Here is a 27,637-nt window from a genome sequence, read left to right as displayed (position 1 = left end):
TGCTCTACCTTGACATTGACTACTGTGGGCCAAACATGACTTAGCTTGCTGCATTGACTGGATATTATCATGGAAAGTTAGATGACATCTTTGACCACTTGGCTTCTCTCTCCTATGACCTGCTCTAATCATCAGTGAAAGTCTATAGGAATAAGTGCATGGGGTGGTGGAGCTCACCTTACTGAGTAACTGGTAAGCAGGGCTAGGCAGCTGCATGCTGTGCTCTCCAAGAGGTCATTGCAAGCCGCATAGTAAAGAAATCACCATAGCCCTCAGAAGAGATCCTTCCGGTCCCATGTGACTTCCTGGAATCTGAAGGTTCCTGCAGGGTAACAAATTCTTTTCCTTCTTGCAGAGAAATGTCTCAGCACAGAATCTGACAGCTGCGGCTACAATGCTGAATAAAACCCTGGAGATGCTCTCCCCACAGCTGCAAAACTTCAGCACATCGAACTATACAGACTGGTTCCAGAACAATATTCCTATCCTCCTGCCCGTGATCACCTCATCCCAGCTGAGCCAGATCATTACCAGCACCTCCTGCGACTCCTACCAAGCTGTGTAAGGATCATTCAGGATTTTCTGTCCAGTTGCATCTTTACTGCTATGGAATAAACTGAGCACCCAATAAAAAGGCTCTGGCTTTCCATCTTCCTGAGCCTGTTCCTGTATAGTTTTTTGCTAATCTCCAGGATTAAGTGATGACCATTCAGAGGTGATTAACCTTCAGCCTCAGGTAGCTTGCAGGACTCCAGGTGGACATCATTGTTGGGGAAATGGATGCCTTTGTTCATCAGGTGTAAAGTCTCCATTCTCATCTGAAATGTCTTTGTTGTTGCAGGGTGAGTGGTCTGAATGTTGCATATCCATCTATGACTCCTGCAAGAAGGCAAGACATCTATGGAGCTCTGAACGTCTACCTGATCAATCACACTGCAGGCGGTAAGACTGATTGTAAAAGCAGGAGAAGGAAATGCAACCAGAAAAGGATGAAATAGTGGAAGTACAGTTTTTCTGAAGAGAAAGGCTAACTTACATAAGGACTAATCATATTAGTATAATATACTGAGAGCTTTATTTATTTTGAGACCGGGCAATTGAGGCGTAAATATTCAGTGATGTGTCTAACTGCAAAGTTCCATGCATGATTTCAAACATGCGGAGGATGAATGTCAGGTGGTAATTCAGCAAAATATTTGTGAATAATGGGGGAAATTTCCATACTCGCCACATCGGTGCACGGGAACGTCTACGCTTCACCTGTGCACCTTTCCCATATGCTTGTGCTTTCAGTGAGAGAATTACCTAAGAAAAAAGTGACGGCAGAGATTTCAACCCGATCAAACCTATGTGAAAAGCTTTGAAAATCCAAAACGATGCATTAAATTTTCTCCCCTGACCTCAGTCTGTCCTGGGAATGGTTTAACTACAAAGCGGCTACACATAAGCTCCGGACACAACTCCGTGCACGGGTGGGCAATATTCAGACATGTGATTTACATGGGCAAAGCACTTTTTATCCATGGAAATCCCTTTCAGAATTGCTTTCATTATAATGTGTGGCAAAACTGAGGTTAAAGATAGTGATGGGAACGGAATAACCAGGGCCGGTGCAAAGCTTTGGTCATGCACCCGCATCCCCAACGTACCTACGGGTGGCAGCTCCAGCAAGCGCTCTCTTCTTTGGTGGAATTGTCTCTGGCACAGCACCTTCTGGAACTCATGCGGGTAGGATTTTGCTGTCCCCCAATTTTTCCCGCTACAGGCAACTGCCTAACTTGTCTAATGGAAGCACCGGCCCTGGGAATGACATTTATGAGTGAAAATTGAAGTTTTGTTCACAAATGCATAATACGTGCATTCATTGTCTCCCTGGAATGCCTCTTCTTCATTTAGTCCAATTTATGTCTGTTGTGAACGTAAACGTGTAATTATTGGGAGCTGAAAATCCACTTAAGTGCATCCAGCCAATGTACATGCAAAGCTCCTTATTTCCACATGTAAGTCTCGATGAAAGTTTTGAAATAATTCCAGATTCATTGATTGGAACTGGAATAGAAATCCACTCACCTTTGGGACTGCAAAGCTCAGGGGCTGGGCACTGGAAGATCATCCCGAATCTGCAGAGGAATGCGTAACCTTTGATCTCTAGGGCCGTATGACTCTGGGGACTGGTACAACAATACAGAGCCTCTCACCTCTAGGGTCAGACATTGCAATAGAGAACTTGTCATCTTTAAAACCTTTAATCTTTAGGATTAGATGGTTCAGGACCCTGGTTCTCACTTTGCATGTTTACTGTACCTCCTGCAAGTGTGTGAGATGTCACATAAATTCAAAATTTATAGCAAAAGTAGCCCTTGTGCCCATCCAGGACACAGGGACTCATGGGGAGGGTCACAGCCTAGAGCAGGCCCCGTCCAAAAAGTACAAAACCAAATCTCAGTCTCTTTCAAAAGCTGCAGTCACTGTGGGGCAGAAAGGCTCCTTCCTTGGGGCTCCCCAGGAACCTCCCCTTCCATCTCTCTAGCCTCTCTCACTCTGGCAAGCTCCTGTCTGACTCTTCTGACAGTCAGGAATGTCTTTGGGGTCCTTCCTCAGATGGGCAGCCTTTCTCCTTGCAAGCGTCCACCACAGCTCCTAGAGCTCTCTCAGGAAGACGATGAGATACATTCAGGGCCGTTGGTCTCCCGCAATTCCACAGCTGCAGAAAGGACCACAAAATTCAGTGCTTCCCACAGAATTGACCAGTCTCACTTGATTCACATCAAGATACAGAATCTTTCTTCTCCAAGAGTTGATATCTTTGGCTTATTTGTGGATAAGGATCCTTATACCTTGGGTACAATACAAGCTCAGGGTAAAGCAGTACCAGCTGAGCAGAATGTGGAGCAGATTTCCTGACCAGATGTTGCCATTATGTCCCCTGCAGGTGTTGCGTGTAGCACGTATGGCAGTAATGTCACGAATGAGAACAGAGACTGGCTGCAGAAGAATCTGGCTGCATTCAGCGCCAACGCCCAATATATGGATTTACGTCTTCTGAAAAACAACTTTTCTGGCGTAAGTCATGGGCATGGAGGACAGTGTCTAGTAGTAGTGTTGGACTTTTGGATATGACTTGTGACCCTGTGGAGAACAGGCGTGCGCTACAGATGCCGCCCTTGACCCCCACAAAGGCTCAATCTCAAAATGTCATACTATTGAGAGATTACATTTATTTCAGTCTAGCAACATCCATTGATTATTTTGTAATAACACCAGCAATATTGAGAATATATTTTTAATTGTAAGCTTCCAAAGTCACATTAATACACACCCACGTCGGGTCAATGCTCCCGTCTGATCTATTGCAGGTTTTTGGTATTTTCCCATACCAGTGTGCATGTCACCGGTTTATATTGAAAGTATTGTTGCATGAGTAATGACCCAACAGAAACCTTTCCTCTGCCTCCAGTGTGCATGGGATAAGGTGGGGAGACGTGGGAGTATCAGATAGCATCAGTGGTTCTGCCTCTGTGAAAGGTCACTTAGAAGTTTTCAAAATGAATAATCTGCTGAGCATGGCAGAGACCTCACCACATGGTGTTTTCTTCTTACAGTTTGATCTCCTGGATCAACTCACATCCACCCAGTTGGCAGATTTGACTGTGGACTCTGGGGCCACCAGCAGCTCATCCAATATCACCATCATCTTTGATAGCATGAAGAACAGGTCTACGACCGAACTGGCTGCATACTTCAAGGAATTTAATGCTGTAAATATACAATTTATTCCATATATGTGATCACTGTTACCAGGGAAGCAATGTCTAGGCTTCCCTTAACAGGATTCTAAACATCAAACCATTCAATATATTAGTTTTTACTTGTAAAATATTTCTCCTCATTCTTTGCTTGTGTTAAAAAAAAAAATCTTTGACGGTAGATCCCATTGAATTTTGTATTATCTTTGTGGACACTGGTCAGACCAATTATGAATCTGACTGATGCTATCAGTCGCTGAATATACCCGGATAATTTACAGTTAGCCGTATACATATAATTGACTAAGTTTAGACCTGCCTATGGTTAACTTAACCGGCTAACTCAGCTCCTCCCTGAAACACCTACCTTATCCGTCTAAATGGCTTTTCAATATGTAGCTCTCTATGTTGTTGTGTAACACCAGATACATTTCTAGTTGCTAAGGGACAAGGCATGGGTCCAGAGTGAGACCTCAGGGAGGAATGTATGGCCTCTAGAGCAATTTCCCAAACAGCTGCAGCTGTCGGCTGAACTGAGCAAGACACCCTGTGACCCATTACCTCCCTCCATGCCGCCCTCTGTATCTTAACCTTACCATGCTCCCCATGTGTCTGCCTTCCCTTTCCTCCCCTTCTGTCTCTGTCTCCTTTGTCTCTCTCCTCTCCTCACCCTGTACCTCCATCTGTCTATCTGTTTCTCCATCTTCTCCTCTGTGCCTGTATCTGTCTCAGCTGGCTCACTGCAGGCCCTCTCTCGGGTCCTGATGATTTCTACAGAAATCTGTGGAGCCATTGGTTGCTGAGAGCTCTGCTGGGTCCCACATCCTCTCCCTATGCTGTCCAATCACAGCATAAGAAAAGAGTTGGGGGCAGGACAAGAACGCAGCTCTCCTCTGAGAGGCTCTGACCTTGCCTTTCTGTGGGAGAGAGGAGGGGCAACCTGCAAAACCGGACTTTTAACATCTGGTACTTTTGACTGGACACTGCACAGCATGCCTGAAAACCTAGCTGTCTGGTTCAAAACCAGGCAGATGGCAACCTAGCAGAGGGACAAAGTTTTATTTGTATTTGTCCCAGAGTTGAGCCAAGACATGTAGTGTTTGGTCAGATATATATATATATATATATATATAAACCTTTATTCCTATACAAACGAACAGCAATAATATAACCTCAGCAAATATGTCCCAAAAGTCTAAGCAATATAACATAATCTAATAGCAAAGCATTTAGATAATATCCTAACCAATGACTAGATAGGTACAGTATATGGTAGCACACAAGAATAAAAAGATAGCAATGAAATATATATAGGACTACTTATGAGAATGGCCCAAGAGAAAGTATATATACAGTAGATACATCTCTGATCAATTATTCCCCTGGAACTGTCAGCTGTGTCTCTGGAAAAGGTGGTTTCAGAGGGAGATGGTCAGTGTACTGCTGAATAACTGTCATCTCAAGTGGTCTCGTGGTCAGTGCTTTGGTATTACAGTGATCCCTTTTTTGAGCTTTCCAGATTGGACCTGGCTTGCATAGGTACAATCTTATTTTCTTTGTTCTCAGCTACTCAGAGCTGCCAATCCATCACCCCAGCCAGGAAATATGGGAGAGGGAAAGGAGACAGAGGTCCAGCAGCAACATGTTGGAAGTCATTTATACATTCTTAGCATCATCTTTTGCAAAGGCAGAAAAATAGTTCCTCATTCTGAGCTGTAGTACTACTTCCTGTTCTGAACCATAGTGCCTCTTAAAACCTAAGCAAAACATTAAATATATTTAAGAAGAGTTTCTGTAATTTAGCTATAATATTTCAAGAAAGTTTCTCATCTTTAAGCTACAGAGTCTCTTCCATCCTATCTGGCTTTATATTCATCTATACTATTCCTTAGACAAAATAGTTCCTCATTCTTTAACTTGCAATGTTCTTGCCAGAGACTTATCTTTTTACAACAAATACAGAATTTATCTCCAGTAGCCTAGCCCCTATCATTCTGAGGTTTCCAGTTACATTGCTTAAAAGAAAGATTAAGAACTTCAGAAGAACCAAAAAATTGATATAAATTAGAAAACAGAAAAGGAAAGAATATGAATTATATGTATGTTATGGGGTCATTTTCAAAAGGGTTCAATATGTAAGTAGTCTTCTATAAAAGCCTGAAGTACAAGCACACATGTTAAATTAGAAAAAAAGGGCAGTTAAGGGTTTGGAAGTTCACACACTAGTAAGCGGTATTCACATGTGCCTTAGCGAAGTTCTACGTACACTTTTACACCTGTTAACTGAGACATGGAAATTAAATCACAGTTATGTTTTGTTTGCAGTTTTTGGATGATAGGTCTGGTTAGGGGCAAACGTGAAATGCTGGAGAGCGTGGGTGAACGGATGATAGCAAGTGCGTACGCACAAGTAATTCCACAAGTGGAGTACTCGCATGCTGTAGATAATACATTACAAAAATGTGTACATACTGAAACATACACACATACATTTGGGACTTCCACAATATACTTTATAAATAACAGGTATAACGTTCCCCATACCTGCCTCTGTCTGAATCTTCTGACTTACGCATACGATTGAAAATTACGCTCTTTGGAGTAGATTTTAAGAAGGTGCGTGCGCTACCCAGCGCGCTCGCTCATGTGCACCTGATTTTATAACTTGCACGAGCAGGCGCGCGCAAGTTATAAAATCAAGGGTCGGCATGTGGAAGGGGGTGCACAATTATGCACCTTGTGTGTGCCGAGCCGCGCTGCCTTCCCCTGTTCCCTAACCTGACCTTCCCACCCCTTCCCCTAACCACCTCACCCCCCCGATCTTTGTTTTACCTTTTAAGCCTGGCGAGCTGGCCGATTGCCCGCTCGCGTAGGTCTTTGAAAATCTGCCCCATTATGAGGAATTCTTTCTAACAAAATGAAAACATCTGTAGTAGGAGCATCCCTAAGTATAAATAACCTCCAGAAGGGTTTCCTCTTTCCTTAGGTGTAGATTTTAAAAGAAGCGCACACAGCCTCTAGGTCGGCGCGCACACATATACGCCCGATTTTCAAGCCCCCGGACTTACACGCGTCCCGGGCCTTTTGAAAATAGGCCCGGCGCGCGTAACCGACTTACGCTCGTGGGTCTTTGAAAATCTGCCCCTTATTGTGTAAGATTTGTATTCCGTCTGGCTCTTTTTTCTGACTAAGCTTCTCTATCTAGCCTTACTCTAACTTAACTTTGAAAAATCTGGGCAAACATGGCGTAACTCGCTGCACGGTCTGGATTTTATCATGGGCAGTTTAGGTGACATCTTTGGTACGTGTTATAACGGTCAGTGAAAGACCATGGGAATATTTGCATCATGGGGTGATGCATCTCACCTGTTGGATGACTGGATAGGCAGGGGTAGAGACTGCAGGCTCCAGGACGTCATTGCTAGCCTTATAACAAAGAAATTAGCCATCTCAAAAGAAATCTGAAAAGACATCATTGTCTGTTCCGGAATCTGAGGGTTCCTGCAGGGTAACAGACGCTTTTCCTTCTTGCAGAGAAATGTCTCAGCACAGAATCTGACAGCTGCGGCTACAATGCTGAATAAAACCCTGGACCTGCTCTCCCCACACCTGAAATACTTCAGCACATCGAACTATGCTGACTGGTTCCAGAACAAGATTCCTATCCTCCTGCCCGTGATCACCTCATCCCAGCTGAGCCAGATCATTACCAGCACCTCCTGCAACTCCTACCAAGCTGTGTAAGGATCATTCAGGATTTTCTGTCCAGTTGCATCTTTACTGCTATGGAATAAACTGAGTGCCCAATAAAAAGATTCTGGCTTTCCATCTTCCTGTATAGTTTTTTGCTAATCTCCAGGATTAAGTGATGGCCATTTAGAGGTGATTAACCTTCAGCCTCAGGTAGCTTGCAGGACTCCAGGTGGACATCTTTGTTGGGGAAATGGATGACTTTGTTCATCAGGGGTAAAGTCTCCATTCTCATCTGAAATGTCTTTGTTACTGCAGGGTGAGTGGTTTGAATGTTTCGTATCCATCTATGACTCCTGCAACAAGGCAAGACATCTATGGAGCTCTGAACGTCTACCTGACCAATCACACTGCAGGCGGTAAGACTGATTGTAAAAGCAGGAGATCTGCTGTCCATTCTCCATTAGAAACCTCACTTCACTAGGCCCTGTTTTCAAATGCCTGTCTCCTGTTCTTGAGTGAGTGACTGTAAGGCATTGCCCGTTAGCTCAGACTGGGAAATTGCTCCTGACCTCAGCATGGCCCAAGTGGTATTAGTGTTCACAAATAGTGTCCAGCAGGGAAAATAATGCTTGTAGGACTATGGGAGCATAATGTTATCAATGGAATGAAAAAAAAAACATTGAGGGTAATATAGAGAGCCGTGGACAGTGGGAAGTGGCCAAGTAAATTCACCCAGGCAATTTTGGCCAGGATATTCAATGGGAGACTTAACCAGTTAGGTGCTGTTGAATACAGCAAGTTAAAGTTAGCAGTGCAAGTTTTATCCGGCTATCTGCAGAGCTGCCTCCACCATGAGCAGACTTAGCCAGGCAGCACTGACTATCAGCGCCATCAGGTTCTTAGCTGATTAATGACTAAACTTACCTGTTCAGCGGGGGCAGGAAACGGAAACCTTGGCTTTGTCTGGATAAACCCACTTGAAGAAAATCAAGTATATTTTATTAGGAGTTAAAGTTAGAAATGTATGATTTTGTCCATAAATAAAGTGATGAGCAGTATGGTGGAAAGGGAGTATGATATAGACTTGAGTGCTTCTAATGCCCGTGGGCATGCATAAGATTTGCTCTTTATATACATTGTGCATGGCTTGAGATGACATTTGCCTGACATGCTTGTGATTTGCGTTTTAGGTTTTGCCTGTGCGAATAACAGTAATTGGATGCAGATGAATTATGGTCTGTTTAGTAGACTTGGTGCTATCCAAGATTTTGTTGCAGTGAACAAAAATTTTAGTGGGGTGAGTACTGCAGTGGTGTTTCTTTTTGGGGTTCCTCTGTCATCTCCCTTCGTCCTGCTTTTCTAGACCTTCCGATGTGATTGACTTGCCAGCTTCCACCTGCTGGGCACAGCTGAGGTGGGAAGAAATGACACAAGAACTGCAGAAGGAGAAGCCGGCACTCCCATACTGAATTGAATTTCAAACAGAAAACATGTGACCTTTTATTTTAAAAAAATGTGTGTCTTTCACCCATAAGCTTGCCTTTACATTTTTTTCTAAATTTCATTGCAATTCGATTGGTAGCATATTCCACGAAGCTGGTGCTGCATAACAGAAAGCTTTGTTTCATGTTTCTTGTAATCTAAAATCTTTAAGAGATGCATTTCTGGTCCACTGAGCGCAAAGCACCTGGGGGCTTCATAACAGCTGTGAGACCGTTAGGGGTATCACTTTACATCACTTTATGGATCACCATTAAAACATTAAACTGAATCCTTTGCTGTACTAGTTCCAATGAAGCTCTTCCAATTTTTGGATTAACACTCTCTCTGTAACTGGAGTCTGTTATTATTCTGACTGAACACCCTTAATTAGGGGAGCCTAAGTATAAGGGGGTCTATGATAACATACGAGTGGTCCTAGGCTTACAGAGCAGTCTGGACTCTGGGCCTTTCCTTCACAGGGCAGTTTTATAATACACTGTTGCGGTGATTCACCAAGTTTTACCTGAGTCCTTGCATAGACAAATGCAGGTTATCCTGCAAACAGGGGAGAAAACCAAGATGGCCGCACAGGGAACTACATTTCCCAGAGGTCTTTGATGCACAGCATTAGTAGCTTACCCAGCTGTATAAAGGGGGAAGTTGCTGCTGTAGAGGGGAACCTGGGCAGAGATGAGGAGATGCAGTGGTTGCTCCCAGAGCAGAGCACAGTACAGTCCAGGGGTTGTAATGACTATGGAGCTGGAAACTGAGGAGGAGATTCCAAGCTATGCAATTATTAAGCTATGTACATTTTCCATTACCTTAGGCTCCTTAATAGAGACAGGACTGGCATTGCTGGTGATTTGGGAAAAGGACTTGTAAAGTAGAGAAACTGTTATGGACACTACCCTTAGGAGCCAGCAGTTTAATACAGAGCATGAGGAATGAGTGTTGCCTCAAGTTTTGGAGTGTTTTTAAAATACTGAAGAGCACAGAGCTGCTGTAAGGACACAGGTGGGCTCTGATATCCTAGAGAAGCAAAGCAGGATGAGAACTTGAAGAGGAGTAAACTTTTCCTGGATTAGCAAATCAGAGTGGGAACATGGGATTTGGCTAAGAGTTCCAATTAAGCCCCAGTCTTACTTGGTAACTGTAAGGGAAGAGAATGCTAAGCAGGAAGGAACTGCAAAGCGAGGTAGAGCTTGCATTTTTGTAAAGTGCATTTGTGAAAGTTTCAGCGAAGTGAGGCTGTTTCAAGCAGCCTGCTCGAACCTCAGTGTGCATGGCAGTAAAGCCGAATTAGTTCAGCGGGCAATGCAAACTGCGAGGGTGAAAATAGCGCCTGTCGAAGCTCTGGGGAGCTAGAAGCTGAAAAACTGTCTTTTGAACTGACAAAGTAAAACTTGAATGTTCGGGAAAGAACAATCCTGTGCGATCAGCCAGCGAGGTGATGTAAGCAAACCAAGTCTCAAACCCGCACTTATTCACTGACAAAGAATCCAGGCTTCATAGTCAAGAATTGGTTTTCCTGATTAACAGGCGGATGCGATATTTAAATGGGCTGCTGCGTTAAAAAGGAGGCGCTGGGGAAGTTGTGTGTCTCTCGCGCCTCCTCGGCATCGGGCGCCCAGGAGAGGCGGCGCTCGGCGCGGGTTAGGAAAAGGGACGCTCGTTCATCGCGTCTCCATTTTCCTAACCACACCACTGGCGACTTTTTTTTTTCTTACTCTTTTTTTAATGCTCCTCCGACTTAATACTGCCATGATATTAAGTCAGAGGAACCGAAAAAAGGAAGAGAAAGCAGTATTTTCTGCTTTTCTGTTAACTTTAGGGGCTGCTCAAGAATTAATGCCTGCTCCGGGGCAGATGTTAATTTTCAAGAGTGAAAATGTGAATGTCAGGGGCACTTTTTTGTTTTTGCATCAGGGGTGAAAGCTAATAGCCTCATTAACGTGAATTCACGTGTGACGAGCGCTATTAGCAAGGCGCTGCTTAGGACACGCGTTTTGGGCTCGCTGATCCCCTTATTGCACTGCGTCGGCCTGTAAGTGGGGGAGCTGTGGGTGCAGTCCTGAGCTGCTCCAACTGGGAGAGAAGACGTGGAGCGGAAAGGATTCTGCTGGGTCTGCCTGAACTGGGGAATCTGCTAGGAGCAATGCTAACCAACCCAAACCTTATAACCCAGGCTGGAGAAACGGGCAGCTGTTTTATTTGAAAGTGATTTATGATTAACATTTGGAGGAAGAAGATGTTTCTGAGTGAAGAATCTCTCTATAGTCTTGATGAATGGAAATAAAAGCCATTGTATGAAGCATTTCTGCCGCTGGGGACTCCGAGACTGGCCTAGTAGTTAGGAGACAGGTTTACTGTGATGGTAGCCACTGCTACTGATCACCCTGAAATATTAGCCAGAATCCAACAAGAGACCCAGAGTCCTAGCAGGTACAAGTGAATACACCCTCAGCCTTCTGGTCTGCAAGCGGCCACTATAGACACTGAGCAAGGCAGATGTGGACAGAGGTCTCTCCTCATATAAAGAGGGTCTAGGTAGGTTGGAATAGAAGCCCTAGAGAAAGGAAAGGTGGCACCCCCTACAGGCCATCCAAGCCACTCCTCTGATTCCTATTGATTTACTAAACATTGTTGTAGATTAACTACAATTGAAGTCCGAAGTAGCATTATCAGCCGTCCAGCGGTCCTGTACCCTCTCCAAGGCTGGCTCCTCATCACAACTGCAGAACAGAAAACAGCAGGAAAAGGTCTGCTTACCTCAGCAGCTTTAAATCAGAAGTCACAGCAATCACAAGGGGATAGTTTTAGTGTAGGAGCTGCCTTCTCCTCTGCTCCTCCCTGGGTCTGAAATGCCCTGTCTTGGCTTTGCCTCCTGGCTCCTTTAAGGTGGACTGCGCTAGATGGGCTGGAGCAGGTCCTTTTTTGTGTTCTGAGGGATTCTCCCGTATACCCCTTCACAAGGCACCGGGAATCAATTCTGCTCAAGCCCAAGGCTTGCACTCCTGCTCTCAGATCCCTTACAGAAAGTGATTAATCTAGGATCTGAATGCTCTAACCATCTTCAATGTAAAAAACGCTGCTTTTGCTACCATTCTTACTTGACTTTTAAAAGAAAGACCTGAATCAAGATAGACCCCTAGATCCTGCCCTTCCATCTCTATAGGAATATTAATACCCCCAGTTCTTAATGAGAGCTTATGATCCAGGTGCTTTGCTCATCTTTACCTGGGCATTTAATTTTTATTTCCATATTCAAAGGCATTTAGCGCTAAGTGAATATGTGGACATACATCCAGCATAACTTAGGGGCGATCCAAGGGCATAAACGTGAGGAGTTGAATCAGCTGGCTACCTCCGATATTCAGAGTTTGCCGGATGACTTAGCTGGTTACCTCCGATATTCAGAGTTAGCCGGATGACTTAGCTGGCTAAGTCTGGTCGGACCTAAAGTTAGCTGCACAACTGCAAGATAGCCGCTTATGTTTAATAGTGCGGCTGCACTACTGAATACAGCTCCGAAGTTAGCCGGATAGGTTTATCCAGCTAACATTGCTCTCCGGGCAGTGATTTTTGCAAGTTAAGTGCTCTTCCTTGTTCTTGTCACAGCAGTGGACAGGACTGCTCTGATCCTAGGCATCCTCTGGAAAACCTGATTTGTTTTCTTTAGTTTGTTCTGTTATTTTCCCAGCATCTGAAACTCTTCCAAGAATAATCCTCTTTTCTTATCTTCTAAAGTACCTTTAGGAAGGGATAATGGATTGCTCTTTCCTGAAAGAGCAGCAGGGTCCTTAGTTAGTGCTCTGCTCTCTGAGTCTCCTGGGCCATAATATTGGAAAGATTAATCTTTATTTATTTATGTAGATGGACAAAATAGGATGTAATGAGTGTGTAAGGGCCGAGTTTTTGGGAGATTTTGGTGGAATGTATGTGTGTGGATTGTGGGATGTTTTTTTCAGAGTGATATGCTGTTGTGTTATGTTTGGTTATTTGTCTTGCTGTTGTATTCAGCTCTTTGTATTGTACTCCAATTAGAGTGTATCTTTTGATAAGTGCTAATAAATTAATAAATAAACTAAAAAAGCCTGACAAATATGAATAAAACAGAAAATAGAAGAGGTATTTGAGCTTCTCACTGCTTGTTTTGTTCATTGTGATATTAACATGAACTTTTTCTCATCTCAGCTCGATATATTGAATCTTTTGACTGTGAAGCAATTGGCACAGTTATCGGCCTCCAACGGGACGCTGAAGACCCCGGGTGACGTGCAGAGCGTGATGCGTTATGTGAACAGCTCCGTGATCACTGAGTACATGGATGAGTTTAATAATCAGGTATTTCCTGGGAGGTCAATTACTGTAACACTGCATTGGGGGGGATTAGTCACTGTAATGTGGCATCAGGGCAGTCATTCCCCCCTCCCCCAGCCAGTTCCCAGGATCATTTGCATCATGGGGATCATTTTTAACATGGATCTTCCCTTTCTTCACTGTTGATTAGTTCACTGGTCCCAGGATCCACCTTACTGCAGGAACAGTGTTATTAGTAGTATTTATTTTCTTTGTTTTATATGCCAGTGTTCTAGTACAGTCATACCACTTTACAACAATGTAAAATACAACATAATAAAACTTTAAAATAAGCATCAATAATAAAATCAACAAAATCAATTATAATCCAAAATAAAATAATAGAAAAGACTGTATCATGGCTCTAAATATGGATAATTGATAGGGGTTCAAAAAATATACTTTAAAATAGAATAATATAAAAAATTTCTGTCCTCTAAATCAACTTTATATTATTCTCCTTCTTCTCCAAACCCTTGTATAAACAGCCATGTTTTAAGATTTTTTTTAAGGGATTGAAAGTTAGTTTCTAATCTCAATTCCATTGGCAAAGAATTTGATATTTTAGGGATCTCTCTCTCACTTTGTTCAATCGTGCGGTTTTCAGAGATGGAATAGTTAAAAGCCCTTTGTTCCGTGACCGGAGGTTTCGCTGTGAAGCGTTTAACCATTCGATATTATCATTATTTAAGGATTTGTGTATTAAACATAGTACTTTATATTGAACTCTGTATGTAGTGGGCAGCCAGTGCAATCCTCTTAATATCGGAGTAAGATATGGTCATATTTTTTTGTTCCAGTTAGAATTCTGGCTGCCACATTCTGCAATAAGAGAAGATGATGTGAGATCTAGCAACGGCACATTACAGTGGTCTAATTTAGAAAAAACCAGGGATTGCAAAACAGTTCTAAAATCATTAAAATTTAGTAGGGGTTTTAGTTTCTGTAGAATGTGTAACTTATTAAAACCATCCCTGATTATATTTGAAATACATTTTTTCATACTGAGTTCACTGTCAAGCACAACCCTGAAATCTCTGGCCTGAGATTAGTGTTCTGCAGATTAAAGTAATCCTCTTCTCTGTCCACCAAATTCAGATTTCTTTCCACTGATGAGAACATTTCAGTGCTCCTAAGATGCTAACCTGAAGGACCCCTCCTCAAGCACTGGGAGGATCAGAAGGACTGAAGTGTCCAAAATATAAGCCCCTCCGTTTCCTGACTGACTGACGTTCCTCACCATCAGTGTTTCTGTGCTTTTGTCTTGCAGAATAACATCACCCTTCCACGGGACGTGAGGTCTGAGCTATTGTTTCAAGTTCTCAATATTTCTGCACCTCAAAGGACAAATGAGATGCAGTTTGGGACCTGGCTGAGTCCTCGCCTCAGTAACTTACTCCCAGGACTGAACAGCACCAGCGCACCACTGCTATTCAGAGCCCTGACATCCAGCAACTGCAGTGCCCTCAGCAATCTGTACGTACCTCTAGCTTCTGTTCTCTGCAGGCCAGAGGGGGGAGATTGCACTTAATTATAAAAAAAAATCTCTGTTGAATCTGTGTCATGCAGAGAAACGCAGTTTGCAAATAATGAATACTGCATGATTGAGAGTTAACCTCGATTGTTGAAGATACACATCTGTATCACTAGCACCCATGGGCAAAACCACTCACGGTGGAAAGGAAAAGGCCATTTTGCCTTTATGGAAAGTTTTGCAAAAAATGCTTCTGCAGATGTTTTCACCATAAAATGAAATAGAAAACTTTTTAAACTAAACGGGTGGGAAGTGGTAAAATTCCCCTTTTATGCTGCATTCCAAAACCCAAATTAAGAAAACTGAAAATGCTGCAGAACTGGCAAATGTAGATTTTTTCCTCCGATTCCCCATTCTTCTTTTGCAGTGAGAATACTTCCAGATGCACAGTAGCCAGGGATGTGCAGGCCCGGGATGGATATTCATTGCGCTTTATTTTCTCATTTTAGGGATCTTTTAGTTTTCAGTTTTATAATATATATATTTTTAGGTTCAGTTTGTTTGCCAAAATAAAATGAAAACATAAAAAAAACAAAAAAAACTCCTTCTCCCCTTAAAAAAAATGAAGCTGGTCTTCCTGCCCTACCTTTAGTGAAGGTGGAATATCACCTGCTGCTCATAAATGAATAAACCTCTCTGTTACAGGACCACGCAGCTGAATTCCTCCATCAGCCAGTTTGATAACAGCACCCAGCAGGCCATCTACACGCAGATCCTTGCATTGGCAGGTGAGGGCATTATTTAACGCTTCCTTTTACATTTATTAAGGGGGAAACCTATATACTATGTACATTATGGGGCTGATTTTCAATGCCATTTGCACACATAAAACACAAGTTTATGCAGGCAGTGGCTTGGGTCTTTTTGGTTGAATTCATTAATGATGATTTAAATGGGATTGTTTGTTGCACTAAGAATTACAGTTTGGGGTTTTTTTACAATTGGTTTCTATAAAACTTGAAAAGTTTTTCGAGTGTAAGTGAATTAGTGTGTCCTTGATGATATAAATATTGTTATAAAATTGCAGGGAGTTTGTTTGCATGACCTGTTTTGTGCCTACTTTTATGTACACAAAACACAGGCCTTGGGGGGGGTGGGGGGTGTCAGAGTTGGGCTTTATACACAAACGTTTGATTTTACAAAGCTTGCACAGAAATGGACTCACACCCTGCAAAGAGCAGGTGGGGGAGAGGGAGTTGTGGTGTCTGAGGGAACCTATGGGGGTAATTTTCAAAAGGAGTTACATGCGTAAATGTAGCTACTATTGTAGCAATTTTCAAAAACCCACTTACTCGAGTAAAGTGAATTTACCCTAGTAAACCTGGTTTTTACTCGAGTAAATGCTTTTTAAAATCAGGCCCAGTGCGTGCAGCGTGAGCCGCATATTGCAGGCGGCCACACCCGTACTTTCAGATATTCTAAACTGTGCAAAAATACAAAATGCAGGTACACATTGGTGCAGATGATTTTTTTTGGATGGGGGAGGAGCAATAATTAAAGAAGAACTACCTCCATAGCTTTGCGTTGATTGCGATAAAACCAGCGGTGGGGGTTTGCGGGAGCGCGGGCATCGATTAGGTAAGAACGATAGCGCGCGCGCAGGGTCCTTCCCGAGCGCCAGAGCTTTCGCGCAGCAGTCGCGGCCGCGCAAGGCTCGTGTTTAGCAGCACAGTCGCACCTGCCAGTTTGTCTGAAGAAGTAAAGGAGGCGGGCGGTTCCCCCTCTCCATCCCCGGGAGCGCTGCGTGCCCTTTTACCCCCAACGGGGCAGGCTCAGCCTCATTCAAGGCCCCCGCCGGGGCAGATCGCCCGGTCTGTGTCGTTTTCTGTTTGTGATTATAAAATGAAAGAAACAAAACGAAATGAAATAAAAATTGGTGTTGGGTCTGGGGTAAAGCTAGCGCGTGGAAAGCGCGCGTCCGAATGCGAGTTACAGTGCGCTCCACTGGAGCGCACTGTATCGTCCTGCTTGTGAGGTGTAAGTCATAAAATAAAAGGATCCACCCGTTTCTGAGGGGTTTAAAGGGTCTGGGGTAACTGGGGGGGGTGGGAGTTGGAGGACCTAACTGTTAACTGGGTGAACTGGTGGGTGAAGTGGTGAAACTGGCAATGGCGAGGGCGCGCACCCCTTTTAAAATTTCCCCGACTTAAGCGGGATTTCTGCACCCACGTAAAATTAGGCGCAGGTGTCCTCGCGGCCAGGTTATTTTATATGCACGCAAGTTGTATAATGACCACGTCCCCGGGCGCAGGCCCACGCTCGCACACGCACATGCACACGTGCATCCGTGCACGCACACGCACACGTGCATCCGTGCACGGGAGTGAAAGTCACCGGCCCTGTGAGGAATCCCCTGCTGTTAGAGGTGAGGCTGGAAAAGAATTGCTTGAGATTCAGGAAGGATGTGAAGCAGGCTTTGATGGGTTTTTAAGCAAGATTTTAGCTCATTTTACAGGAATCACTGTTGAATGGATGATGTTTTATAGAGGACATGCTTTATTGTCGTGTGTGTTGTGCTGATTTGGGTTTAATTTTATTTTTTCTAAAATAAATATTTTATCATTTTGATTTTATTGTACCCCGTTTTTATCTTTATTAGAATAATGGTATATCAAATAAATAAAATCTAAATCAATCCCACATCCACCCGAAATAGCCGATCTTCATCTGACCTTCACAATGGGAGGTCCTAACGCTGTAGGCATGGTGGTTAAGGCATCCTGATTAATAATATTGTTGGCGAACTCACATTAAAAATGCTTTTATTGAGCTGGCTTTCTATTTTCCTACTTGTCTTTCAGATCCTTCGCTTCCTTGTTACAACACCTCATCCAGTTTTTCCAAGTACTTGAAGAATACTTTCCAGGGCTATTATACATTTTTGAATTTGGGAGATGCTTTCTCTGTGGTCTCATCTGCCAGAGTCCCTGTGGTAATGCTGAGATGCACTTCTCATACAGTATTTCATGCTGTAGTAAAGGGTTTTCCCATTTTGTGTCTTTGGGAAAAATGCTTAATACACCTGGCCCTCCACTAGATTAAGAAGCGTATTAAACATTTTAATACTATGTATTCAAGATCAAATTAATTTTGAAGTTTGACACTAACCTGGTTAACCTGTCTCAGATGGGTAACTTGTGGGATGAGTCAGCCAGTTTTGTTGTTTAATCCACATTAAAGGCTAGATAATAACTAGTATTTCTGACCTCAAGATTGCCTCGTTTTTCCATTTATTTGGATATTGTGGTCAGGCCAATCAACTCAGCCTTAGGATACAAACTTTCACTATCAGTCAACTCTGTACTTTCAGGGGAGGCTACAGTAAGAGGCATACACATAGTGGATGCCATTTCCATGAGCCTCCATTCTGCTAACTGGGAGTGACAGAAGAGGGGCTATGACAGAGGCAGATAACTGGGAGTGACAGAAGAGAGGCTATGACAGACGCAGATAACTAGGAGTGACAGAAGAGAGGCTATGACAGATGCAGATAACTGTGAGTGACAGAAGAGGGGCTAGGACAGACGCAGATAACTGGGAGTGACAGAAGAGGGGGTATGACAGATGCAGATAACTGGGAGTGACAGAAGAGGGGCTATGACAGACGCAGATAACTAGGAGTGACAGAAGAGAGGCTATGACAGAGGCAGATAACTGTGAGTGACAGAAGAGGGGCTAGGACAGACGCAGATAACTGGGAGTGACAGAAGAGGGGCTATGACAGATGCAGATAACTGGGAGTGACAGAAGAGGGGCTATGACAGATGCAGATAACTGGGAGTGACAGAAGAGGGGCTATGACAGACGCAGATAACTGGGAGTGACAGAACAGGGACTATGACAGACGCAGATAACTGGGAGTGACAGAAGAGGGGCTATGACAGACGCAGATAACTGGGAGTGACAGAAGAGGGGTTATGACAGATGCAGATAACTGGGAGTGACAGAAGAGGGGCTATGACAGACGAGGTTACCGGGAGTGACAGAAGAGGGACTATGACAGACACAGATACTCTGCCTGGCACTTCTGACCCCTTGACTTGCTAGAATCTGATCATCGTATATCAGTTCCTTAATATGGTCAGTGCTGCTGCTGGTACTTATTGGCTGCTCTGTGCTGTTTGCTTCCATAATTCATATTTCTCTTCCTGTCTCCTTTTTCTTTTCAGGTTGTGAACTCAATGGCACCGGCAGACTTTGCTGACATGTTGGGGTCACCTAGATTCATAAATAACAACAGTCTTCTCATCACTCTTCTGTCAAATTATAACCAGACAAGTTCATTTATTGATGAATTCAACAGCAGGACTATAGTGGTAAGAAAGAGAGTCTGACAGCTCTTGTGCGGTGCTGATGGAAGTAGACGAGCCCTTCTGTCAGGTCACTGTCTCACAGAGCACAGTCTGAATTTTATTTTACATTTCGTTGTCCGTTCCAAATGACATGAAGAGAGAGGTTTCTCTGCCTTCTTTGATTTCCTGTAAAGTATTGGAAGACAGCGATGTGTTCACCCTTTGAATCCTGTTGCTTCCCTCGAACATGTAAGATAAGCAGTGAAAAAGAAAGTGGGGCACTATTTCCTCTTAGATCACACGGAGGGAGACGTTCTCTGGAGTTGGTGGTGCCATTGGATTACCCATACAAAGCCCCAGCAGATACGCAGTGAAAGAAAGAGCAAAGCATGCTCAGTGTTTACTCCCTACAAGTCTGCCTTCTTCTTCATACAGCAGACAACAGGCGGTTTTCAGCTCAGTCGCATCCAAACCCTGAACAGAGATCTAAGTCCAAAAGGGACCTGCTGATTCCAGCTTGCCAAGGTTTATTTAAACTCAGAAACAGGGATTTCTTCCACAAAAATGAAACCACAAGTCCAACAGTAAATTGTACAGACAGACAGCACACACAATAAAGATATAGCACCAATTCAGTCTCGTTTAAATCAGAAAGTCATCTCCTGGCTAAATGCAGCACGAATCCTTTCTAACTCATGTAACTTACTCCATTAAAGGTGAATTTTAAAAGCCCAGCGCATGCATCGATTGGGGGGATGTGCGTCCGAGTTAAGTTTATAACCGCCCCCACCCTGTTTTAGAAACTCGGAAATGCGCGCACATCTCACGGAGTTTCAGAAAGGGCAGGACATGGCATTCCAGGATGGGGCCACAACGTTCTACGTGGCCGGCCACGTGCCCAGCTCCGAGCCTCGCACAGTTACTTCTGCTATGGAGGAGGCGTACGTTTAAAAAAAACCAACAACAAACCCCCAGCTGTTTTGGAGAGGTTTAAAGGGTCTGGGGTAACTGGGGAGAGTGCAGGGGTTTGGAGGACCTAGCTCTTAATTGGGTGAACTGGTGGATGAAGTGGTGAAACTGGAAATGAAATTTCCCTGACTTATGCAGGGAGTTACGCGCCTACGCACAAGTCCTTTAAAATTCAAACTTAAATTCAACATTTAAAAAACTTTACTCCTCCTAAATGCATCACCTTATGGACTCCTACATGGGCAGAGTTTACATTATTAACTCTTAAGGGTACAATCTCCTTATGCAAGTCCTGCGTTAACAAATACAGACTAGGCGAAGGACTGACAATTTGGGATCAGTGTCACATGTATATTTATTTATTTAAAACATTTATATACCGGAGGTTCCTGTATAGTATACATATCACCCCGGTTTACAAGGAACCGTAACAATCGCTTCATTTAGCGGTTTACATTGAACAGAAATTAAACGAAGTAAATAAATTTTTACATTGAACAAATTAATTGAAGTAAGCAAAATAGTATATAATACTATATATATATATATATATATATTATATATATATATATATATAACCAATGATAAATGTAATGTTCCTGAATAGTTTGTTACTGTCAGATTGCACTACAGCCAGAGACACCCAAGTTCTCCAGTACAAGGGCAGCAACATCTCACTAACTAGATTTTCATTACAAGGGAAGGCATCTGATTTACATCTGATGTACTAAATTGCATATGTGTTAAAATGCAGTAATGAGGTAACATGATTATATTGCATTTAACACATGACTGAAAATGCAAAATATGTAATGAGCTGAAAAATTAAGCAAATCAATTCGTTACATATGTTTGCATAGTTAAATATTTCGTGCAAAACTGCATTTTATGCATGAAACTTACCTACACTTTGGGGGAGGTATAGTTACTTTTTTTTATGAAAACAAATCAGTGATGTCATGCAAACCTTACTGCAAAAATTTGCCTGTGGATGCAATTTGCATAATATGTAAATGGACTGGTATTACATGAAAACATCTGGCGCTCCTAGACTATATCTGTGGAATCCTTTACAGAATGGCACGTCATCCCTTTATGCTGTTTTTGTTACATGTGATATCTGAGACCTGCATCTTTTCCCTTCAACTTAGAATACGCTCTCCAACGACACTAAGGCTGCCATTCTGAAGAGTGTGTGGCCAGCTGTGGTAAATAACAACAACGAGTCGGACCTCAATGTGTGGCTTGGCCCAAGACTGCAGCCTTATTACCTCTGCATCAACCAAGATTTGTTGAACTCAAATGCCACGCAGAATGCCACGTGTCTAAGCTTCAAGAAGATGTAAGTCCAATACTCTTTAGAAATATATTAATGAGATGTTGCAGTTCTGTCTGCTGGACTGAAAGTGCTTGTGACTGAGATGTATCGGGTGCGATGAAGACTGTAAAAATATAAATGGATAATACTATGTGATGAATATGTACCTGCTGAGAAACCCAAGGGCAAGTCAATAGGGACTCACTTTGCAGCCAGATTTCTGCCAGAGTATCATATGAGAGTGTGTAAGCATAGCCATAGTGTTATTAAGCAGTGAATTCAGCACATAATATAGAGTTGCATGCAAAAGTGTAGGCAACCTTGATCAAATTGTATGTTTCAATGAATCTCTAAGTGAATAGAAGCTAACACAACCTCTACATGGTACAAAGTTAAATGTGAGATCTTTCTGCAATTTTTAATGCAAAATTATTATATATTTGCTGATTTTAACAGTTTGAAAATAATAAAATGGTAAATATAACATGTGCAAGAATGTGGACACATTTCCAGTTGATTTATTTCTACTTTTTTAAAAAAGTTGTTAAGAAGACAGGCGAAGACAATTTTATGGTTGCACAAATACTCTAAACTTTCTAATCACAGGTTTTAATTACTGTTCTGTCTACTTTCAACAACCATGGGCTCTTCAAAACAGCTGTCTGAAGATTTGAAAATTAAAATAATTCATGCTTATAAATCAGGGAAAGGCTATACAAAAATCTCTAAATGCTTCCAGCTAGCAATGTTAACTGTTAGAAACATTGTTAAGAATGAGAAGTTTCTACAGTATCTTGTGTAGTTGTGGTAGAACAGTTCAATTTTTGTTTCATCAGTCCAAAGTACTTTGTTCCAAAAATATTCAGTCTTATCAAGGTTATGTTTTGCATACTTTAGACAATGGCTTTTATGATGAAGTCATGGAAATAATTTTCTTCTAACAACTCTCCCATGAAGATCATAGTTTTGTAAGTATTGCAGTACTGTGCACCTATAGACAACTATTCCAGTGTCAGCTAAACTTTTCAGCAGGTTGTTTATAGTGATCTCTGAGTTCTATTTTGCAGATTTGACTAGTTTTGGGGCAATTTTATTAGAGATTTTTCCTGGCCGTTCAGATCTTGCTTTGATTTTAACAGTTTTGTTCCAGTTCCATGTAACTTCCATTTCTTAATAGTGTTTCTGATAGTTGAAATTGCTAGCTGAAAGTGTTTGGAGATTTTTTTTATAGCCTTCCCCTGCTTTGTAAGAATAAATTATCTTTATTTTCAAATGCTCAAAGAGCTGCTTTGAGGAGCTTTTAGTTGTTGAAAGTAAACAGAACAATCACAACCTGAGAGATTAGAAGGATCAGAGTGGCTGACTATTTGAAGGCTTATGAGCCAGTCATTGTTTTGGGCCTTATTAACAGCTTCTTAAAAAAAGTAGAAAAGAATCAACTGGAAGGGTATCTAGGCCTTTGCTCTTGCCATATCATTTTATTATTTTCAATCTGTTAAAATAAGCAAATAAATAGTAATTTTTGTATTAAATATTGCAAAAAATATGTCATGTTTAACTTTGCACGCAGAGGTTGTGTCAACTTTTGTTCACTCACAGATTCATTGAAACAATTTGACCAGGGGTACTTTCAACTTTTGCATGTAACCGCATAAATAATATACCTGAGCTGTCTCTTCAGGGAGGTTCTTATCGTAGGGGTTGTGACCCCATGTAAGAGAATCCTGCTCTTTAAGACCTTCTTAGCTTCTAGACCTGGTCTATGAACACACTTCTTTCTGTGAACCCAAACATGGTCAATATGCTTCATTCCAAGACGTCTAAAAGTAATATTGTGAGCTTCCATTAATGGCCCCATCTCCTCCACTCCTGCCCCACCCAACTCTAGCTGTAACACAAAATACATCTTGATGTCTTTAAATTTGCTGGTTTCTCCTTTTGATCTGAATAGTCAAAGGCATTTCTGCGGGTAAAATTCTGTTTGATTATTGCCCACCCTCTGTGTAGTTCTGCATGTATATCAACAATGAGTGTACTTTTACCTGTCAAGTTTTACGGCGTTTCTGCCAGCGGAGTTGGGTCAGGGGAGGTAAAATGTTCATAGTTTTAGAGTTTCAAAATTATGCATGTCTTGCCTTAAAAAAAAAAAAAAGCACTTTGGAGGAGGCAACAATGAAAGCAAAGCCATTCACATTGCTTTTATAATTGTGATAAATCTCATGGGCAAAAAATACCCACAGGGTTTGCAAGATCGCAGGTGGTTTCATTACACCATTTTTTGGCAAATTGGTGGAAAGAGCAGTTGTTCTGCAACAAACCTCATTTTTGGAAGAGACAGGGGGCTTGGACCCTAATCAGGCAGGATTTAGACAAGGCCATGGTACAGAGATGGCTTTAGCCAGCATTATTTAGATAAGAGTCAGGAGGTATTGCTAATTGTGCTAGATAGCATTTGATTTGCTGGATCATAATATTTTGCTGAAGAGATGCACTATCTTGGGGTTAATGTAGGCATTTCAAGGTGCACTCCAGCGTTGATGAAATGGGGGGTCTCTCCTATGCAATATCTTTTTACAACCATTAGGAATTTTATTATACGCTGATGGTGTCCAAATTGTGGTCCCGTTAAATAAGAATAGGGTAGGGGATGTGGCAAAATTAGAGGCTAAGATACCGGCGGGCGGGTGCACATGTTCACGCGCATGCTGGCTCGTGCCAAAGGACGCCTCCATTTTAAAACATATGTGAGTATATGCACACATGATATAAAATAAGCTGTACATGTGCGCACAATTTTATACAGACACACGCATGCATGCACAAATGCCACCTCAACCCATGTAAGTGGGGGATTTTAATAGACATGCCCACCAATGTAGTTACCAGTTTCCCCAGTTTGTTCCCAGTTCACCCAGGTAAGGGGTAGGGTTTTCTAATCCCCTTAGTTAAATTACCTCCCTTTTATCCTGTTAGCTCCAGCCCTTAAAACCCCGCTGACTAGCCTGGAATTTGTTATTTTATTACTTACACGCTGTCCATAGCAGTAACAAAGTTACGCAACGGGGACCTCAGCGCGCGCTTGTGCACCTAATACTTACGCCGCGCACATTTAATATTAAAGTCCCAGCATGGACGTGTCCCATTCAGACCACACCCACACCCACACCCACCCCGGGAGGTACGTGCATACACGGGCAGCTTTTAAAATCTGCTCGGTGCGCCGGCCGGACATACTTGTATATCTCCCGGTTTTGGTTCTCACCGGGCTTTTAAAATTCACCCCTGAATTGGAAATTGTGTCAAAATGGTTTTCGCAAAGTCAGTTGAAGTTAAATGTTAAGAAGACAGAGCTTTTGGGAATAGGATTTGTTTTAACTCTTTATTTATACATTTTAATGTACACCCTAATAAAACTTTGCAGGTTCTTTGGGCTGTAATGAGTTTGTATACAAAGTTTGGACCCTTGGGTATAATCTCAATCCACATCAAGGGGAGAAAACAATCAAAACTGAAAAAGAATCCCAAAAAGGAAACAGTCCAGCAATGCAGAGTACAGGCCACTGTTCAGGTTGCAGATGATTGATTTCCCCTTTTAGGATTTTCAGCCAGCGACTATGATGACTGGTAGTGATAAGGTGCATTAGTGGGAGAGGGACAAGATTTAGGGGTTAAATTAAGCTCAGATTTCTCAATGGATTCCCAGATATCACAGTTACTTTGTGAAATATACCACAGGTTGAAGCTGGTAAAGAGACTTTGCCCATTTCTGCAAATGGCCACGTTTAAGACACTGATTCAAGCCCAGCTTGTGTCTCAGACAGACTATTGCAATGGCCTCTGTGCGGGTCTTCCGGATAGACTGATCAGTAAGCTTCAAGTAGAACAAAATACCATGGCGAATCCCGTACAGTGGCAGCTAGGCTGCTTTTGTTTGAATTGCATTGGCCGCCTATAAATAAACGTTCCGAATTTAAGATCTTGATTCTGACTTTCTGGATAGTGAGGGGAAAAGGAATGGAGTATTTACAGAAGAAATTGCAGAGTATATGCCTACCCGACTATTGCGATCTAATCAAGGGGCGATACTGGTGCCGCCCAGTTTTAGGGTGTTAAGGCATTCCCGGTTATGAGCAACAGCTCTCTCAACTGTCTCCCCAACGTTGTGGAATTCCCTCTGGCTAGAAGCTAAAGTGCAGCTAAATTACTTGACTTTCCGTAAGAAAATCAAAACATGCCTATTTTCACGAGTATTTTATTCTTTGGGGTTGTTAAACAGAGTAAGGATGGACTGGAATGATTTGAGTATGTTATAATATTGCAGTCATGTTTTATGTGTTTTATGCTTTTTAGTTTTTTCTTATGCTTGCAATTTGTATACCGCAATTTAATTAAATCAGGGAGGCAGGCAATAATCTGTCAAATAAATAAATAAATACATAAATCTAGCCCTTTAAGCCCACGAGGCATGGGGCGAGATGGGGAATAGCCCAGGGGAATGCAATACGCCCTGGCCATCACCTGGGTGCTCTTCATGTCCTGATTATTTTCCACACTGCCATCTTCCTTTACAGCGTCAACAAACTGGGAACCAACCTCGCAGATTTCAGTGGTCAAGAGCAAGGCTTTTATTCTTCCATCAGGAACTATCTCACAGGTAGTTATGATGCTGTGTGTAATGGGATCTACTACCTCGAACGTTTACGGGAACAATCGCTGCACTAATGCAAAACCTGTACTTTCCAGAATCCAGAAATCCAAAAATAAGTGTTCAATGTTGAGAAATCACATATTGGATAATAATGCATGGCAGAGATGCTTTCCCTCATTGTGGAGTGGATTTTCAACAGGGTTTTGCATGTAAAAGTAGCATATTCTGCATAGAAATAGCTTGTACTCACGTTCATGCTATTTTATAAGCCTCAAACACATGCATGTACTTTGGGTTTCGGTACATATTTACCTGGGCTATCTAGGGGCATTCCAGGATGGGCCAAGAGGTACACTCGGGTTCTAGTGCTTAAAGCATAAGTCGGGGTATTTGGGTTCCAGTCCTGCCTCTGACCTTCTATGGCAAGTTACGATGTGCCCCTTCCCCATTCCCTAGCAGCTTACCCAACTCTGATTGACGAAATGCCAACTGCCTGCCCAGTCTAGTCCTTTCCCTTGTGTCTCCCTTTCATCAGTACTAATAATGTCCTGGTGTACATGGTATGTCGCCTCCTGAGCCTGAGGTGCAGTTGTGCTGATATCCTGTGATTTATTGTACAGCAGGTGTCACTGGCTCGCCTCGATGTTACAATTCCAGCGATTCATCCTGGTTGGCCACCAACCTCGGGCCATTCATCCAGTACAGCAGCTTGGATGACATCGTAGCAATGGTTCCCAATGCAAACATTGTAAGTCTGCCTTTTAGCCTGAGACTTCATGGATTGTCTTTTGCAGGGGAGAGTCATTTTTATAAATGAAAAAGAGGCAACTTTCTCTCTGAATCATCTCATACCTCACAGTCCTGTACAAGTTAGGGACGTGCACACTGATTCTTTCCATTTCATCTCTTTTTGGGGGGTTATATACTCTGTTTTATTTTTCATTTTACTTTTATTTTAGTGCATGCTATTTGCATTTAGTGTGCACTATTTATGAATGGCACACACTAAAACAAAATGAAATGAATTTCAATGGTGATTTTTTTTTCAAGTTTGTTTTGCAACAACATGAAATAAAATAGTCTGGTTTTTTTTTTCATTTCTCATGTTGCAAAATGAATGCAAATTTCTAATAAAAGCTCCAGCGGGACATCTCAGATGATAACATGAGGGGGGATATGATAGAGGTCGTCAAAATCATGAAAGGAATTGAACAAGTTCATATAAATTGGTTATTTACTCTCTCAGATAATATGAAGGACCAGGGGGTACTCCATGAAGTTAGCAAGTAGCTCATTTAAAACAAATTGAAGAAAATTCTTTTTCACTCAGTGCATAGTTAACCTCTGGAATTCATTGCCAGAGGATGTGGTTATGGCAGTTAGTGTAGCTGGGTTTAAAATTGGTTTGGATAAGTTCCTAGAGGAAAAATCCATAAACTGCTATTAAATAATAAACAATTGTAGCTTGAGATTTATTTAATGTTTGGGTAAATATTTATTTAATGTTTGCCAGATACTTGTAGCCTGGGTTGGCCACTGTTGGAAACAGGATGCGGGGCTTGATGGACCCCTGGTCTAACCCAGTATGGCAATTCT

At 42.3% G+C, this 27,637-nt stretch overlaps 1 protein-coding gene across 4 annotated transcripts in view; it reads left to right on the top strand.

The window, feature by feature from the left end:
• Positions 1–27,637, top strand: part of LOC115076060 — a 98,847-nt gene that overhangs the window by 27,317 nt on the left and 43,893 nt on the right. For 2 of the 4 annotated variants that reach the window (XM_029577169.1, XM_029577167.1), the window contains exons 16-30: positions 356–561; positions 842–942; positions 2,933–3,063; positions 3,603–3,758; positions 7,281–7,486; positions 7,755–7,855; positions 8,630–8,736; positions 13,116–13,265; positions 14,551–14,756; positions 15,460–15,542; positions 17,616–17,746; positions 18,984–19,130; positions 21,227–21,417; positions 25,965–26,047; positions 26,662–26,789. In XM_029577169.1, coding sequence (XP_029433029.1) covers positions 356–561; positions 842–942; positions 2,933–3,063; positions 3,603–3,758; positions 7,281–7,486; positions 7,755–7,855; positions 8,630–8,736; positions 13,116–13,265; positions 14,551–14,756; positions 15,460–15,542; positions 17,616–17,746; positions 18,984–19,130; positions 21,227–21,417; positions 25,965–26,047; positions 26,662–26,789 — 2,127 coding nt within the window. The remainder of the gene's footprint in view (positions 1–355; positions 562–841; positions 943–2,932; positions 3,064–3,602; positions 3,759–7,280; positions 7,487–7,754; positions 7,856–8,629; positions 8,737–13,115; positions 13,266–14,550; positions 14,757–15,459; positions 15,543–17,615; positions 17,747–18,983; positions 19,131–21,226; positions 21,418–25,964; positions 26,048–26,661; positions 26,790–27,637) is intronic. The other 2 variants (XM_029577168.1, XM_029577170.1) reach the window with 2 other exon arrangements.

Source organism: Rhinatrema bivittatum, chromosome 14 (assembly GCF_901001135.1).
Source record: "Rhinatrema bivittatum chromosome 14, aRhiBiv1.1, whole genome shotgun sequence".
Classification (NCBI taxonomy): domain Eukaryota; kingdom Metazoa; phylum Chordata; class Amphibia; order Gymnophiona; family Rhinatrematidae; genus Rhinatrema; species Rhinatrema bivittatum.
The sequence above is the reverse complement of the archived record's forward strand: the minus strand, read 5'-3'. Positions and strand labels throughout refer to the sequence as shown.